Raw genomic sequence first — 19,403 nt, forward strand, 5'->3', positions numbered from 1 at the left:
CCCCGATGCAATAACTCACAAAATATTAATCTGATACCTCTAAAATTTTCAATGTACATTCTATATTTACTCTCTGGGGATATTATTACTTCTGCCACTGAAGGTGGAAGGAAGTTATGTTTGCAACCCTCTCTGTCCCTTTGTTACTTGGCAATTTTTTTTGCCAAGTATGTTGGTCTGTCGTGCTTGTCTGTTTGTTTGTCTGTCTGTTTGTCACCCCATATTTGGCCACAGTTTTCAAGCAATCGTTCTGAAATTATTTCTGTGTGTAGACGACCGATCAAGGACAGGAACATTGCAAATATCGGGGTCAAAGTGGGTTTATGGCGGGGGTGGGGGGTGGGGAGGGGTTTTTTACTTCCTCCTTAGTATCTTCATGCAATCAGGTGAGCGCCCAGGGATGTGACCCCTATTTTTCATTTATTGCATCACTTGATTTTAAAATGTTTGTGTTTATCAACTGAAGCTTCAACTGTATGTGCATATAATCACCGATGTATTATTATTATTATTATTTACCTAAAAAAGAGAGGTGTCTGAAAGTAATCATTTACATATATTCTCCATATTTAGCCATACCAGGTGCTGAATAAGAAGTTCAGTCACTGTTTACACTCTTGCATCAAAGAACACAAGCACATTTGCAGCAGTCATAAAATTCCAGAGTCGAGCAAACAACATCTAAATCCCAAGTGTTTCTTGTTATTGATTTGATTCTTAACTCTTCATGTAATTCTTCGATCGATATTTCAAAACTCTCAGTATTCTTATGTTCTTCTTCTTCCTCTGATTATTATTATTATTATTTTTTCTTCTTTGCTAAATGACCATCTCCCTTTTTTTTGAACAATTTCTTAGGGATTTCCTGGTGACTCGATAAACCCATTGTCCATGCGAGATGAAGAACGTTCCAAGCGGTCGGTGGATGGGAGGTTACCATTTGCTGAGAATGATGGCCGTCTTGCAGAGCCCAGTTACTACTCTGACTACATGGATGGCATGGAAGAAATATTTGCATCGCTCAACTCGCTTAAGCTCGAGGTCGAGACAATCAAGCATCCGATGGGCACCCCGACCAATCCAGCACGCACGTGCTATGATCTCCACCTTTGCCATCCTACTTTCCCTGACGGTAAGCTGCAATAGAGGCACCTGCTTTATAATTGCATTGGACAACACGATTTCTGTTTTGTTTGTTCAAGCTTGGCATTCTAATATCAGCAATGAGCTCATGATCCTGAGACCTCAAGTTGAAATCCCTCATTCTATATTGATTTTTCCAGTGTTTATTAATGTCCATTGAACTCCTTTAAAATCATAATATCACAGGGATACCTCGATTTACATCGAGGATGCATTCTTGAAAAGTGCGACGTCAATCGAAATGACTTAAATCAAATCGACTTGATCAAATAAATTTTTCTTATAACAAATACAGTAATGGAGTAAGGCTGGGTGAGGGATTGGAGGGGCTGGGGGGGGGGGGGGACATCGTCGTTTTCACTTACGATATTGCCTTTTTGGCTTAAACAGAGATAATTTGAACACTCATTCTAACACATATTTTTACAGTCAAAAATTGAAATGAAATGATTTTATTAAAGTACATAGAGGCCATAATGTCTTGTCCTCCCTTGTAAAAATTGTGACATTACCTTTTTTCATATTTGCTGACAAAACGGAAGGGTTCTACAAGTTATAACACATACATTTGCAGTACTCTTACTTTATTACACATTTTACAGCATAGGAAAAATTTACAGTTTTGCACACTTTGTTAGCCACAGGCTCCCTCTTATAACCACAAGCATGCTTAGAACGCATGATGAACAAAACCAATGATGATATTTAACAACACACATCACACTCCTGTATGCAAAGTTTTTGGAAGTACAGTACGTCTGAACGGTGCAAAGGCAGATTAAAGTACAGTTAAGTGCACATTTCATCGAAGTTACAACATTCAAGCCACGTGCTTTGCCTTTTTCCATTGACATTTTTCCTGAGCCACCCAGTCACTTGAATTTGAATTGAATTGGCAGCGGAAAAAAATTTTCTATGTTTTATGTGGACAATAATAAAGAATTTGAATATGAACAGCGGACATGTCGGCGGAGTGTCTGACTACGGCACCGTCTAATCGATCTAAATTCACATTCTATACTGGAATATTACGTACCGGACAACTTACAGGTACAGCCTGACAAGGGCACAGTGCACAGATTGCAGTAACGTTCTTCCGTCCACGAAGCTTGTTCTTGCCAGCACATACACACACACACACACACACACACACACACACACACACACACACACACACACACACACACACACACACACACAAACACACACACACACACAGCCACACACGGTTTGTCATTGACATGTCGTCACTGAAGTGTGACGGAGGTTAAATAAAATTGGTGAGTAAAATGTCATAATTATACAAAGGTTTGATATCGTATGATAATTTTACTTAAAATACAATAATTTCGAGTTTTGAATGCAATATTTCTACTTTTGAGTTCTGGCAACATGGAATGAAGGTTGCCAGCCTGCACATAGCAGAATATTTGCCTTGTCATCATTGTAGTGTGACGTAGCACTGCACAAAACCTCCATCACACTTCAATGCCAACACATCTTGAAATGGCAAACCATGTGTGGCTGTGTGTGTGCCTGTCAGCTTCATAACTTTAACAGTTTCAACATCTCAGCAAATTGGCAATGGAAAAAGCCAAAGTACGAGGCTAGAACATCGAAACTTCGAAGTAAAAAGACGTAATTCAAAGTCTGGGTATTTAATGATTGATGACGCAACTTCGAATCAACGAGGTATCCCTGTATCTCCTATTAATGTCCTTATCCATCTATTGTACGTAATAGTTCTTCCGTAAGTTTTAGATCAATGTTTTTTGGGTTTGGTTTAAAGCCCCTGAAATAAAACTGGCTCAGCACGATATTCAAGAAAGTAGTTTTGGAGTGTTTTTTCTCCTGGTGTTTAAGTTCACAGAAATGCAAATACTATTGAGTATTTCTGGGCTTCCTTGAGGACAAACATAAATCTGATGAGTTGATCTTCTTTGCATCTCCAGGAGAGTATTACATTGATCCCAACCAAGGCTGTTCCGCTGACTCTTTCAAAGTCTTCTGTAACTTTACATCAGGGGGTGAGACCTGTATCTCCCCCGACCAAAAATTGGCAAGTACATGCTCTGCACACTCAGAAAAGTACACTCCATATGTCGATTATCTTTTCGGTTTCTTAATATTTTTTGTTTCACAAATGTTGATGATTTTTTGCCTCCTCAACTCTGGTTTCCTTCCTCTTAATATATATATATATATATATATATATATATATATATATATATATATATATATATATACATGCATACAAATAGTCGGACCCCGCTATTTGTGAAGGATATGTTCCTGAGAAATGCCGTGAACGTCAGGGTCTGCAAAAGTCAAGGCATCGTTTAAAAATATTCATGTCTATATATTTTTTCATTGTCTAGGATTGTGGAAGAGTGATTCCACAGAACAAATAAAAACACAAAATAGCAAAGGGAACAGCAGAAGAAAGAGGAAACAACAAGGGCAGGGCAGAGAGAGAAAGTATTCAGAGACAGACAAACAAGGGCTGCAGGTAACGATGAGGGGTAAGGGAGAACGCAAAGAGAGAATGCAAAGGGTGCACAATGTGGACACATAAGCAAAATTGTATTTTACCAGTTTCTCATTTTGTCAAAGTCTGAGGAGAAGCACGAGGCTGCTGCAGTCTGTCAGAAGGATGAGAGATGTCATGGCAGAGATTGGAGTCATCAGCAAAGAGATAAAGAGGATTTTCCAGAGATTCAGTGAGATCATTGATGAAGATTAGATGAAGTTATGCTTTATGAAACACACACACACACACACACACACACACACACACACACACACACACACACACACACACACGCTTAGCTGATATCGGTAACAACCCAAAAACCTTGAGTTTTTGGGTTGTTGCCAATATCAGTTGTTGCCGTTACCTGTAGCTTTCACCGAAAACAATGTTGCAGTTATATAGATGTTTCTGGGATATGTTCACAAACATTAGTCTTCATAAACAGCTGTGTGTGATGGGTGGAAAAAAATTTGACTCTGTAATTTAGAAAAACACGTTCATCAGGTGTTATTTCACAACAACTCGCTCAGGGTGGAGGAGCACGAACCACTCACTCACGGAAAAGGAGCACGAACAATTCGCTCTGAATGACGGGGCAGGCAAAAGCGTCCACAGTGAGTAAAAAATTCGCTCAGAAGGACATCGCGCGGTACCGATACCAACTGTAAGGCATTCGGCATGTGGCTTAAGCACTCATGTAACAACTCCAATTGAATATATTATAAGAAACGCTTGCCAGGCTGTCACTGCATATCGTATCGGATCCATTTAACTTTAAAGCTGGTCTTCACTGTCCACACAGGAGTTAATGAAAAAAAATGAATTTGTTCAAATAATGACTTTATCCACAAAAGAGTTGCAACTTAATGCAGAACAACCCTGGAGACATCACAATGTTCAATTGCTCGTGAAATAAACATTGCAGATAATCCAACATCTTGCCTGATCGCCTGTGCACGCGTCACGTGGTACATCGGTTCGGAGTCCGTGCAATCGTTTCACTTTTTTCAAAACCATCTGTTTTTTTTCTTTTACCAGATTTGCTTTGATTTCCTGTAGAGCACATTGTGAAACCTCCAAAAATATAGACACAGATCTGGCAGATGCTATGGATAGGCAGTTTCTCTTGGGGACAGGGCACGAGGTCCAGCAGTGAATGCATGAAATCATATAATTTTGTAACGTTCCTAAATTTTTTCTTCACTCAATATAATTCTCCAAACAGAAGAAAAAGATGAGTTTAATGCTTTAGAGCTTACACATTTTCTTTTGTGTCTATGGAGAAGGAGGGAACATCGCCTGGCTTACTTAAAGGAAATAGGTAGATCAGCTTAGTTATGACTCGTTATTTCTTAAAGTTATCAAATGTCGACACTTATTTAGTCTGGACGATATCCGATCCTCAAAACCAAAATAATATTTCCATGATATACTTTAATTAGTTCGTGAGAGTAGATCGTGAAAATTGTACCATATAATGCATGAAATCGCTCCAAGCTCCTAATTAGAAAACTATAGCACTTACAAAAGTGATGTATACAGCGATTTGTAGCTTTGATGAACAGACATTCGATAATATGGGTAGGAAAAGTGAAAAAAAAAACTTTATCATGAAGAAATCCATGCAGCTTGTTCCAAGTCAAGGCGTGGTTGAGCAGGCCCAAAAAATGGTGGCTTCAGACGCAAGCGAGATTACCCAGGAAACACCTTAAGACCCCAGAGATTGAGGTGGCCGAGGATCGCTTGATAAATAATATAATTAAATATGGCCATTAATTATCTTCAAAAGGGGTGTTTTAGTTAACCCAAACACCCAATTTTCACTCTTGCACTTCCTTTCAGTTTTCTTACTTTGCATGGAAAGTTTGAGGCTGCTAGGTTTTACAGTTTTGGAGTTATGGAGGAGACACACACACACACACACACACACACACACACACACACACACACACACACACACACACGCACACACACACACTGACATTTATTCGTATTTTGTATAAATATTGTTACGGCTGTGGAAATTCGCATTACACCATTAAAGGGCCCTCAGGTGAGATATCTCCATAGGTACATGTGTAGTTAACCCAAACCCGTTGTATAGAGGGAATTTATGTGATCCATCCGGGCTGCGATCCTCCAGTTAGTCATTTTTCTTTCTCTATCTTTGATTTCAAACGAACAAAAACTGCTAAGGATGCTGGTGGGCTTTTCCCGCCATTCTTCCCCGCGCTTGGTGTGAGGGAAGGGGGGGAAGGGCGGCTCGCCGCCGATTGGTGGATGGACAGCGTGAGGCGGTCGGGGTGAGGGAACGCCCCTTTTCGAGAACCCTCTCGAAGGAGGGTGGAGCCGAAAATGGGGCGGAGTGAAGGGCGGAGCCCCGCGCTATAAAAGTCGGACACGCGCGGGGCGCGTTCTCTCCCTCTTCCTGCGTTCTCTCCCTCTTCCTGCGTTCTCTCCCTCTTCCTCTCGCTCTCTCCCTCTTCATGCGCCCTCCCTCTTCCTCTCGCTCTCTCCCTCTTTTCGTGGTTATGAAAAAGTAGTCGAATGGTAGCCATTGACACTCTGACGGTATGAGACATCAAAATATCTTTTTGAAATCAACTGGCCTCATTAACTGGAGGAAACCTTGTCGCTAGTTGATCAGTCAAAAAAGTTGTAATCATGTTGGCGTAGTGGATATTGCTTTTTAAAATCTCACGTCTGCCCCACCCTGTATTTGTATATTTAGTTATTTAAATATAAAATATGCACATGTCCATTTTAAGGTGTGATTGGGTCTGTTTCTTCGACCTGCAGTTCTTAGCTCAGGATGACGACTCGCAACCTTGTTAGTTGTTTATTTTTGATTGTTTATCTCTATGATCCAGCTGTTCTTCGTTTTTATCATTGTCAATTGTTTTTTTAATACAACTTGTTCACTCTTTTAGCCTCTAAATGCCAAATTAGGTATGAATTCAAAACTATCCCTCAGGTTACAGAACTCGTGTGTGGAAACTTGAGATGTGCTTTATTTATTTATTTATTTGTTTGTTTACAAAGGAAGCATTGTGACTCATATAATGTAGTGAATAGTATGAAATGCTCAACAAAAGCAAACATAGGCATTTTATTTGTTGATTTTTTTTTTGCATACATAGTCGAGGCTCGTGGAAGAGCTTGTACTAGGACACTGAACGGATCAGTATGCAACAGGACAAAAGGAACAGTAGAGAGAGGGGGAAACAGCAGAGTTGAAGGCCAAGACAGTGGCAGACTTGGACAAACGATTGGTGTGGGGAGAAATGGGGGACCGGAGAGGATGCTTGGTGTGGACAAGTTGGATCCAGAAGGAAACTCTCAGGAAGGAAAACTGGAAAATTTGGAGGAGGAGAAGGAGGGATTTGGGTGGGGTTAATTATGGTAGAAAAGATCATAGTTTTGGACAAGGGCCAATCTAAGATGGTGGTAAACAGCTGGATTAAAGACCTGGAGGGAAGAATGAGATTGAAGACAATCTGGAAGTTGGTTCCACAGGTGGGAAAAAGTGGAACAAATGAGTGGAGGCGAGTAGTGGTCCTAGATTTAGGTAGTTTCACTCGAAGTGGGTTGATGGTGGACCATGTGTGCCCTGCAGAAACGTGAGAAGGTGTGGGGAGGGCAAAGCATGGAAATAGCAGAGGGTTTAAGACCACAAAGGGGGAGGAAAAAGAAGACAGAGACCAACAACCTGTCTGTGATGGTGAAATGATAAGCACTTGGACCTGGCTTCATCGCAGGAGATTCCAATAATCTTAAAGGCCTTGGTTTCCACAGTGTCAAGCTGAGCAAGATGAGACAGGATAGCCAGCCCAGAGAGGAGAGTAAGTGTAGATGCAAATTCCAAATAGACGTAAACTCCATCAAGCTGCAGATGAAGGCCTTGTAGGTAGAAAATAGTTCAGGTGCGCTAAGGAAGGACTTTGTGTGACGGACAATTCCCAGTTGGTGACTGGCTTTGGAGGCCAACTTTGAAATGTGGCTTGCTCAAGAATGATCATAGTTGATAGTGAGACCCAGGAATTTCAGTGACTGAACTAACTCAAGAGAATTGTTAAGAAAGGGGGTGGTGGGTTTCCAGACAGTCCTTTCGGAGAGGGCTCATAAGAGGGTGAGATTTATCAGGATTGAAAGACAAGTTCCAGGTGTTTGACCAGCTTGTGATTTTGTCAAGGTCTGAAGAGTGGGAAGAGCTTGCAGCCTGCCTGTCTGAAGGATGAAGGATTTGACAACAGAGTGTGGAGTCATAAGCAAACAGATAAAGGGGATTTTTGTGAGAGTTAGAGAGATCATTTATGAACATAAGCATACCTTTAGATGCCACATTATTAGCTTTGAATTTGAATGAATGGTTGTTCAACAAAGCAAAGTTCGATATTCATCTATGAATGAGGAAGTAATAAGGCATTTTAGATGCTGTATGATAAATACATCGTTTGGTAAAAATATGTATTCATCATTAGGGTGCATCAAACGCCCCCTTTTTTGCGAAAGTTTTAAAAACATAACGGCGATAGGACAAATGTGTTCCAATACATGAAAAAACATTTCTCATTTTTTTTCTGAATTTTCGATCATCATCTTGGGGGTCCACATCTAGGTCAAAGTTCAGGCACGCAGCTCCTGCGCATTTTTCAGAATAAGCCTTATCTTTCACTGTATAGTGATCAAAACTTGTATCTGGTGGTGAAATAATTCTGACATATCAATGTACTGCTCCTTTGGTGATGTTCCAGTGATATACAGCCAATCAAATTTTCCAGGAAATTTGCCGGAGAAGCAGGAAACTGGTGATTTTCCCAGAAAAAAAAAAACAATAAAATGGTAACAAATGCCTCGGTTCTGTCAAATTCATGGCTTTATTACCCAGAACTATGTGTATTCATATCAAGGTACTCATATAATCTTATATATTATTTCCGAGTTTGTGGTTTCGTGTCACGCTATCTTCGACTTTGTTCTGCGCTCGAGTAACGTGATATTCAGCTTACATTATCTCAAAGACCATATGAGGTGCATGATACAAAAAAAAGTAAATAAAATGGTTCTGAAACAGTGTAATCGTATTCCACTTACTGCATTAAAGTAAAATTACTACTGATACTCTGCATCAGTTCCTTTCTCAAACACACCCACCCCAACATGTCGCGCAGAGCGCGGGTTATGCTAGTATCATTAATGATCAAGTTTCAAGCGTTTCCGGAGATTCGGATTCTCTTTCCTGTCATTCTCAATGACTTGTTGCACATTCTGAAAGTGTTCTTCAGACCTAGCTGCACCGAGACAGTCCGTTCCGAGTTTTATTAGACTTTCAGCCACATCATTAGTTACATTGAGTGCTTTGGTTTTAGATTTTGAATCCACATAGGCTGGAAGTGTTGCCCACTCACTCACTTCATACGTTAAGAATGAATCGTCCAGTTCAAGTTCTCAGAACACGAACCAAGAATCAACCGAGACAAAGTCAGATAGGCTAGATGTCGAGTGAATGTCCTTGGGGAAGTGAGGCTTTCTGAAGTCTGTACCAAAGCGCCCAATAGGCAATCGTCAAAGTTCCTCTCTATCAGGCTTGACAGAGATGATATGGTCAGCCAGTCGACGCTTCTCTGCACTTGGAACATCCTCACTGAATAAGGCTAAGGGCACAAACTCAGCTGTTAAGTACCAAAGATGAGGACGAAGTACGAGAGCATGCCAGCACCACTCTTGTCCTTTCAACTAACCACTATAACTGATAATGCAGGCAGTGTTTCTGCACTCATCACTCAGTAGTGTGCAATAATTATCACCAGAGAAGTCAAATCATCTCGGAAAATCATCCAAACTTTTACATTCATGATCTGCCATGTGTCAAATTCTCCGGGAAAACACAATTTCCGGGAAAAAAAATACCATTTTCCAGGAAACTGTGCCAACAAATTACAAGCCAACCGTGTTACAAACATCACCAAAGGAGCAGTACATTGATATGTCAGAATTATTTCACCACCAGACACAAGTTTTGATCACTACACAGTGAAAAATAACACTTATTCTGAAAAATCTGCAGGAACTGCGTGCCTGAACTTTGACCCCGATGTGGACCCCCAAGATGATGAACGAAAATTCTGAAAAAAATGAGATGTTTTTCATGTATTCGAACACATCTGTCCTATCGCCGTTATGTTTTTTTCAAACTTTTGCAAAAAAGGGGACATTTGATGCACCCTATTCATCATGTGCTCTTTTTAACCATTGGTTAGCACATTCCATTGGTTTTACTCTCCACGGCCATCATAAGCATTTGTGCTTTGACACGTTATTGATCTGCGTGTCAGTTATTCTGAAATACCTGAGCATATCTTGAAGTGCCTCCTTTCTAAATATCATGCCATAAATTTTTATGTTGCCCTTTCATCGTCATCTGTTTTGTATCATCTTGGATGCTTCAAAACATCTATTACCAAAAGTGCAAAGCAAAAATCAGGGAGAAGCAATTGGTTCACTTTGTCTGTCTGTCTACAGATGTCAGTCTATGATCGAGGAACTACTTAATTTCAATTGAATGTTAAATCTTATACACTGTCGAACATGAATTGGAATAAGAACCTCTAATTTATCAGTCCTTTGGCTCTGGATAAAGGACACACATAACTGGCATGAGTAACTAATTTAATGTGTTAAATAGGACAGTGTAATAGATGGTACATCAATGGTGGTAAACTTCCGAAAAAGTTTTTTTTTCGACAGCCTTTAAAATCTTTATTTTATTTCAATTGAATTATTATTTTCCTGCATTGTCAAAACACAAGTCGCCTTCTTGTCACTTCCAAAAGCTCCAGTTTTTGGAGTACTTGGACAAATATTACACCATTTTACACCATCTCAACCAATCAAATTTGCACCTCACAAATACCGCTCTCAGTATCTGGAAATATCAGGATTCAGATAAAATTGTGACTCATAGGAAATGTTGATTGTGCTTGAAAATGCAAAGCAAGAGTTGAAAAGACCCTTCCTTTGTCCTTTTTCTCAAGACTGCAGATAAAGGTGTTCTTTGAACTTTCTAATTGTGTGAGGTTTTATCAGCAGGTGTGTAGCCTGACAGATGATGAAAAATTGAATATGGATGATTTGATCAATTTCATCAGTTTAAATAGTTGCCAAACGACTGTATTACAAAAACAGCAGTTTATTTGATGTCAATCAATCATTTCACTTGCTATGTTTATTTTAGTTGTAGAAAAATCAATCATTTCGCTTGCTATGTTTATTTACCCCTGTTGGACTGAGTCAGAAATGGGGGCTTATGGATTTGGTCCCAATGTTTGTGTGTATGTGTGCATCCGCAACCATATATCGGACATGTATGAACAAATTTTATTCGTACTTGGCAAAGACAACAAATGATGATATACATATGCACATCATTTTGCTTCACGATGCGATCAAAGGTGGCTCAGTGGCAGCCGTTTTAGTTGTAGAAAAACCAAGTGTCAAACGCGTCCTCAACCATTTCTCAGATATGCATTTACCGATCTCGTTCAAGCTTGGCAAACAGATAGGGAATGAGGGCTTACATTTGCACCATTTTTTTCTAGATCAGATCCAACATGGCTGACTGGTGGCCATTTTAGTTGTAAAAAAACCTCAATGTTGAACATGTCCTCAAACATTGCTTGGACATGCATTTACCAATGTTTCTCAAACCTGGCACACGGATCAGGAATGATGGCTTACATAGGCATGTCTTTTTTTTTTGAGATCAGATCCAAGATGGTCGACTGGTGGCCATTTTGTGACTTAAATGTGTCCCCAACCATTTTTTGGACATGCATTGTCCGATTTTGTTCACACTTTGCACAAGCACAGTGCATGATGGCATACATGTGCACCTCACTTTATTTTGCGATCTGATCAAAGATAGCTGACTGGTAGACTGGCAGCCATTTTAGTTATACATAAATATGGGCTAGCCCTTTAACTCCCTCCGTACAGCAAAATTACTGACACAACGGGGGCTGACATTTTATGTCTTTTTTACCTGTTTATCATGGGTTTACTGAAAGACCATTCTATCTGTAAAATGACACCCCCTCTTGGGTCTTCACTCCTACCAATGATGTATCCTGAGTACCGTATTTTCCGGTGTATAAACCGCACTTTTTTGTCTGCAAAAAAAAGTAAAAGTTGAGGGTGTGGTTAATACATGGGTATAGAAAAATATCACTCTTAAAAACGATCGATGCTGAATTTCAATTATATTCTAAATGAGCATTTTTTTTTCAGCAGTCAGAACTACTATTAAGCTCAATTCCGCCGTTTAAATTTTGAAAATTGGTTCAGATCAAGAGTTTGTACAGCGTTTTATTAACCCTGTGTAGAAATTAAATAAATCCACCCTCAGAAACATCCGGAGTTTAAGTTGCATGGCGTATATAGAGCCACGTGGCTCTGAAAATGCCATTAAACAGTAAAGAAGAGGAAGAACAGCTGGTCTCACATCAAAATAATAATTATTCACAATAGCTAGAGTCTAATAATGGAGCATCCACCCCAAATAAGCTTGTGTGCAATGTAACAATTTACACTACGGGTCACGAGAAGGACCGATTCACCGTCCTGCTCACCTGCACCACATACGGTGGCAAGCTTCCCACGTATATTGTGTTGAAGAGGATCACAATACCCAAAGACAAGTTTCGCGCCAGCATCATTGTTCATGAGCAGCAGAAGGGGTGGATATATGAGGGACTGGTCAAGGACTAGGTGCACACGGTCTGGAGTAGTAGGCCAGATGGCGGTCTCTCCCAATGACGGAACATGCTAGTCCTGGATGTGTTGAGTTGTCACAATACTGATAACACCAAAGCGCTGCTTCATTGGACCAATGCCGATCTCATCATCCCAGGTGGGATGACATTGCTCCTGCAGCAGTCAATGTGTCCATCATCAAGCTGTTCAAGGACGGGCTACGTCCTTTGCATCATAGTTGACCTTCGACAAGAAATCACTGCTGGTCTGACTGGATAATGAGTGGGGAGAAGACCACCAAGAATTGGGAGGATGACAAAGGTCGACCTTCTGGTGAATGCTGCATCTCCAACAACATGGACGGCACAGAAGACGACATAATTTGGGAGGAGGAGGTTGCAAATGACAGTGACAGCGATGGGGACTTGCTCTACCCTGATTCGGACAAGGAGTTACGTGCCATCTTCAAAGACGAAAGCATTGACGAGGATCTCCTCGGGTTCAGCTGAAAAGCTTCATCAAATCCAAACGGCCCTTTTCAGGGCCACAAATCCACAAGAAATATGTATGATACTGTTATGAATCCCTTTTCTTCCTTTTTCTTCAACAGTTCCAAACAAAAAAATCCTCTCTTATAATATTAAAAAAATAAGAAAGAAAAATAATAACTTCTTGGTATCCTCTCCTCCCTCTTCAACTTCTTTAAAATGAGAATAACACAGTTTGACAAAATTAAGTGGATGTGGGAGTAAGCATGTTGAATCCTCCGTCACTTTCTTCCGTACAAAGTTGATGTACAAACGTATTTAGATCTAGATCAGAAAATAAAATTGTCAATATATTTATTTATTTTTAAGGTGAAAAACATGGGTGTTGTTAATACACGGCCATGGTTTATACACCAGAAAATACGGTAAACACATTATTGAAGCTGAAAGTAAAATTTATTTAAATGCCTCGGGTTATTGAAATAACAGTTTGTACAACTGTCAGTCCAACAGGGTAATGAACAGGTAACGCACTTACTTTTGAGCTGTCCAGTCTGAGTTTGATTTCCATCCCAACTATAAACTCACTGATTGGTGCTTCTCTGGAAGGGTGTTGAATGATAAAACACACCGTCCCCTTGGATGGACGTTCATGTGGATGCCGTGTCCGCTAACATCAGCTGGTGGATGTTAAACACTGTGTCCTTCATGAAGGGAAGGCAAGTTTTCGCTAGCACAAAGTCTAAATTCCTACCTAAGTCAGTTCCAGTCAAATATCAGACCTATCTACCTAATTCGTCAAAGACTTGGGCCAAAAGCTTTTCCCAGCTGACCCTGCAAGGTGGGAGTAATTGGTGCTGTTTAAGGAGTTGTAGGAGTAGTTGTACTTGTTTCTATAATGATTAAGAATATTGTTGAGATATAGTTGTTAATCTTATTTTACTGTTTGTCTTTGACAATGGTTTTTGTGGCTTTTTCTTATTCTTTCAGTTGCATTTGGACACGTGGACAAAGGGAGCAAAACCAGATATTTGGTTCAGTGAATTGGAGAAGGGCCACATGGTAAGACACAGCTGAAGGAATTGAGAGATTTGTGTTTTCTACTGCATCAGAAATGCATCCCAATAAACATATGTCTGAGAAATGATGAGGTTGATTAATATTTTAATATCTTATGATTAATATCATTTGTCATAATTTCTCAGCCGTATGCTTTGTTTGGCCCTCTTTCTTTCCGTCTGTAACACCATTGAACCTTCATCTGTGTGTAAAGGTTAAACCCTCAACCTCAAACTGGAAAATTAATTTGACTTTTTGCCACTATTAAGATTGTCGTTTGTGGAACGTAAAACTCTCCATACCATTGCCATCTCCTGTGATAAGGCCTTAATGCAAGGCCTGTTGCTCTCACATTATAGATGGGTCAGTGGCCACCGTTTTTCTTTTTTTTTGCCTCCTCGACTCTCGTTTAACCCCTCTGCTCTCTTAGTCCTTCAAACATCTTAATCTCCAGGATGTATGCTTTCTTCCAGGCAACTCCTCCTCGTTAAACCCCCAAAAATGCAGGCCCACCGCACACCTGAACAATTTTGTTCCTCTTTTCTCCGGTTTGTGGAACTGCCTTGTAGAGGCTGTTCAATCCCACCTTTTCCCTCCAGTGCTTCGAGCAGGTGGTGTATGGCAATCCCATGTTTTCCTCCATCCCGACCCGCAATCTGTTCCACCCCCGTTAATCTGACCGAACCGAACCTTCTTCTTTGCAAGTTAGTGTCTCCTTCCCTCCTCTCTCCTCTTTTGTTGCTAGTTCATTCCCCTGCATATTCTGGCCAACTTTTGCCCCACTGCACCAATTTCAATTTGTTACGTATATGCAGATTATGCATATATATATATATATATATATATATATATATATATATATATATGTATATATATATATATATATATATATATATATATATATATATATATGTATAAGTATATATATATATATATATATATATATATATATATATATATATATATATATATATATATATATATATATATATACACTATATTATAATTAGGTAAAGGGAGTTCAAATTGCCATCGAGGATTCTATACGTTTTCTTTCCCTTGTCATGCTCTAAGCTTTGCATTGTGCTTCAGAACGTATTTATTGTTTGGAGGTGTATCAGTAATTTTTTGGCCTCATAAATGACGAAATATATTTTGCATGATTGATTGATTTAAAATGTTAAAATAGTTGGAGATAGGGCTAGGTTCACCATAAAATAATGAAACCCTCTGCTATGTATTCGGCTTTTGGATGACGAGATCAAGTGCCATCAAAATATAACATATGCAAAAATATCAGAATATTGACACTCCTTCCTCCCCTGTATGTCATGTAAACTCCCTTTGTCTCACCTTCCCTATTTCCTATCCCTTACAATCTTCTATCCCTTTTCCCTCCCTCCCCTCTTTTCCTTTTGAACTTACCTACCCTCCCTTTTCTCTATTATCTTCCCCCATTTCCTAACTTCTCATTTTTTGTCAATTAATGCCCCCTCCCTCCTCCCATCATTCCTCAACTCTGCTGACATAATATGAAGATGACCCCTTTGGTTATGTAGTACCCTTTACAGCTGATTTAGCTTTGGTACACAGCTGATATACATCACAGTTCTAACTTTATTTCTCCTCTTTTTGATTCCCTTCCAAGCTTTCTTATAGAGATCAAGACAAGCGTCTACTGGGCATCGTGCAAATGACCTTCCTCCGTCTGCTCAGCTCTGGTGTAAGGCAATCCTTCACACTGTTATGTCCTGAGGGTCCAAAAACGGGTACCCGGCGTGCACCGCACTTCATGGGAGCCAACGAGGAGGAACTTGAGCCCATTGGGAGTCCATTCTTACAGATCCTGCAGGATGGCTGCTCTGTGAGTGATATACCTTATTTAAAATGTCAATACCTTGAATGCTAACTCAAAAAAACAAATGTAAACGCAACAACTTATAACACTTAACCCTATACCTTCCAAACATGTATAAACATGTATAAATATGTATAATATCTCTAATTGTTTTTTCCTCATGACAATATGGCTAAACAATCATTCTGCATCTCTCTCTATTGTACAGGGCAAAGGTGAAGAAGGCCAGATGGTGGTGGAAGTTAATACGCCCAGAGTAGAACAGCTTCCTATTGTGGATGTGATGGTGCAAGACTTTGGGCACAGGGAAAGGTTTGGGTTTGAAGTCGGTGATGTTTGCTTCCGGGGATAACAGGCCTTTCTCTGGTTCTCACATCAGAATAAAGGTCATGCTCGGTTAAGGTTCAACATTTGGAAGAGGGAAACAAATATCTGCATGGAAAAATGGGACTGCACAAGTTTTAGGGTTTATATGGTTGGGAATGAGTGGGTTGGGGAAAAGAAAGTTGACGTAGGATTTCTGGAGTTTGGATGTAAAATTTGGGGTTAGAGGGTCAACTATGATGCAATTTATATATTTTTTACTATTTGAAAAGACCTTTTCTGAGGCGAGAGCGATAAACCACTGATCTCGGCCAAACCGGGCAAGAGGACTCGCCACCCACCAAGACTGCATGATCATTGCTGCTCCCATCTCAGCCAGCCATGTTTGACTTCTAAGCCAGCCAGAATCGAGGCAAGACCCAATTGTCCCTCAAGACGACCCAAAGTTGAACATGGAGGGGAAATGCCAGAGCAAGTCCTTCTGGCAATAGTTACAGTAATTTACGTCATCATTTTTTAGTACTTACCCTGGGCGTTTAAAGTACGTGACAGTTGAGAATTATTTCTTTTCACTTTTTAATTATCCTCAAAAAAAAGATCTGTTTATACCAATCGTGCTTGGCAGCACAGTTTTGCATAATAATAATTATTGTAATTATATTTTATAATAATTATTATTATTATTTTGGGGCGTTTAAACCACTCATTCGTTGTTTTATTTTTTTTTTTACTGTAAAGGACTGCTGTTGCCAAGTCCGGCACATAGATGACCCATATAGCTGCCAAAAAGTGTACAAGAGAGTTTGATGGTGCTTTCTCTTTGCAAAAACATGCATATATTAATGGTGCTGTTTGTTTTTTTTAATATATGTATTTTAATGTGTGAGTAAGTATTTTTATTGTAATATATTTTCTCTCTCTCTCTCTCTCTCTCTCTCTCTCTCTCTCTCTCTCTCTCTCTCTCTCTCTCTCTCTCTCTCTCTCTCTCTCTCTCTCTCTCTTTCTCTTTCTCTTTCTCTTTCTCTTTCTCTTTCTCTTTCTCTTTCTCTTTCTCTTTCTCTTTCTCTTTCTCTTTCTCTTTCTCTTTCTCTTTCTCTTTCTCTTTCTCTTTCTCTTTCTCTTTCTCTTTCTCTTTCTCTTTCTTTCTCTTTCTCTTTCTTTCTCTCTCTTTTTCTCCAGGTGGTCATTAAGTCAGTCAGTCAGTTACTAAGTCAGCAAATTGGTTTCAGTGTGATGTAGTAGATGTAGGTGCAAATGCAAGTGTGCTATGAGAGTACATGATTGTTTTGATTTTTGTGCTTTGGTAGTACAACCGAAAATAATTATCTCTCTATTACCCTTTCTCTCCCCCTTGCTCTCATCCTCTATCCCCTCCCCCTTGTCCTCATTCTCTCCCTTTCTCTCATGCTCTCTCCCTAGCTCTCGTCCTCTATGTCGCACTCTCTCTCCCTTGCCCTCTCTCTCTCTCTCTCTCTCTCTCTCTCTCTCTCTCTCTCTCTCTCTCTCTCTCTCTCTCTCTCTCTCTCTCTCTCTCTCTCTCTCTCTCTCTGTCCATCCCAAGCTTTCATTCTCTCTCTCTCTCTCTCTCTCTCTCTCTCTCTCTCTCTCTCTCTCTCTCTCTCTCTCTCTCTCTCTTTCTCTTTCTCTTTCTCTTTCTCTTTCTCTTTCTCTTTCTCTTTCTCTTTCTCTTTCTCTTTCTCTTTCTCTTTCTCTTTCTCTTTCTCTTTCTCTTTCTCTTTCTCTTTCTCTCTCTCTCTCTCTCTCTCTCTCTCTCTCTCTCTCTCTCTCTCTCTCTCTCTCTCTCTCTCTCCCTCTGTCCCACTTGCTCTTGTCCTCTCTCTCTGTCTCGCCCCTCTCTCTCCCCGTTGCTCTCACCCTCACTCTCTCCTTTGCTCTCACCCTCTTTCTCCTTTGCCCTCACTCTCTCCTTTGCTCTCACCCTCTTTCTCCTTTGCTCTTTCCCTCCTCCTTCTCTTTCTTCCATCTGTTCATAATGTGAACCTTTCACAGCTTTTAGAATGTAAGCAATTCCTTCCAGCCTCATTGATGCTTCCACATCTTGCTGTCCCCCCACCCCCCATTCAGCCAAATGTCACTAAACCTTTGGTTGTACAATCAGCTTGGAGTTTTCTTCCAAAACCTCACAGATACAATTCTGTTAAATACTTTCTTCTCTTGCATCTTCAGATAAAATATTGTAACTTATTTGAAAGTCTGATTAGTGAAAGAATTGCTTGCATGAGCAGTGAGTGTTTCTTAATTTTCCTCAAATATGAAACAAATTTCGTCTCTTTTTTTTCCTCCTTTCTTTATATTCTTCTCAGTTCTTTCTGCCAATCCATTAAATCTTTATTTTATTTTCAACCTCTTCGCATAAGGCTATACTTTTCTCCTCTTGAACTTCTACTTTCATGCCTGTGTAACCCGTTCAAAGGCAATCTCTAATTATAATTGAATCTTATGTCCTTCTCTTCTACTTCTTCATCCTTCTTTTGTCAATTATATTTCATTATTTTTGCTTTGTTTATCATTTAAGCTGAGTGAGTTTCATTAGGCACTCGCCATGTGATGGTTCAAAACTAAAATTCACATAAAATCTATTTAATTTCCAAGTTCAGCGTAAAGCGATTGTCTCCCAATCTGTTATCAAAAAACGTTATCCCCATATTCCAGCCTTCTTTCTTGGCATCCACTTGAGATCGTGTATAACACTAATAATCAAACCAATTGTCATAAGATGTGGAATTGTAATGGAAAGGAAATGCAACAAAAGTTTACTATGGGTGGTGGTGGTTGTGGCACATGCTCTTGACAGACCATTGAACCTCTCATGACAACTTGTGGCCGTTTCTGTCTGAGAGGCAATCCTGTACAGGTCACCACTCCATCGCAGGGTAGGGACACTTCTGCCCTGGGCAGCGATAAGAGTTGATTGCCGTCCCTTTCCCCACCAGTGAGGGCAATGTAACAAGGCCTTTACCCACTCCACCAACAACCCACTCGGTTTGCTGACGGACAGCTCAATATAGCTGTCAAAGCTTTAACTGTCATGGATTACATGTCCCATGTGCCATGGGCTGTGGACTTGCAAAGCCGTGAAGAGCAGATGGAGAGAGCAGGTTGAGTGAATGTCAGGTGTTCAAGGTGAAACACGAAGACTTTTTAAGAAAACGTATTGTTCAGACGTGAACAGGTTCAGCTGCTAATCGATACGAACGACATTCGGCATGGATTTGAGCTTCAAAAC

General features: G+C 40.1%; 1 protein-coding gene across 2 annotated transcripts in view; it reads left to right on the forward strand.

The window, feature by feature from the left end:
- Positions 1-18,608, forward strand: part of LOC147012783 (uncharacterized) — a 416,846-nt gene extending 398,238 nt beyond the window's left edge. For both annotated transcript variants that reach the window (XM_085853968.1, XM_085853966.1), the window contains 5 exons: positions 859-1,132; positions 3,096-3,202; positions 13,906-13,977; positions 15,623-15,838; positions 16,041-18,608. In XM_085853968.1, coding sequence (XP_085710094.1) covers positions 859-1,132; positions 3,096-3,202; positions 13,906-13,977; positions 15,623-15,838; positions 16,041-16,184 — 813 coding nt within the window. In that variant the 3' untranslated portion in view covers positions 16,185-18,608. The remainder of the gene's footprint in view (positions 1-858; positions 1,133-3,095; positions 3,203-13,905; positions 13,978-15,622; positions 15,839-16,040) is intronic.
- Positions 18,609-19,403: the final 795 nt, after the last annotated feature.

This window comes from Eptatretus burgeri, chromosome 14 (genome assembly GCF_056783735.1).
Source record: "Eptatretus burgeri isolate ZD-2024b chromosome 14, Ebu_testis_v1, whole genome shotgun sequence".
In the NCBI taxonomy this organism is placed as follows: Eukaryota; Metazoa; Chordata; class Myxini; order Myxiniformes; family Myxinidae; genus Eptatretus; species Eptatretus burgeri.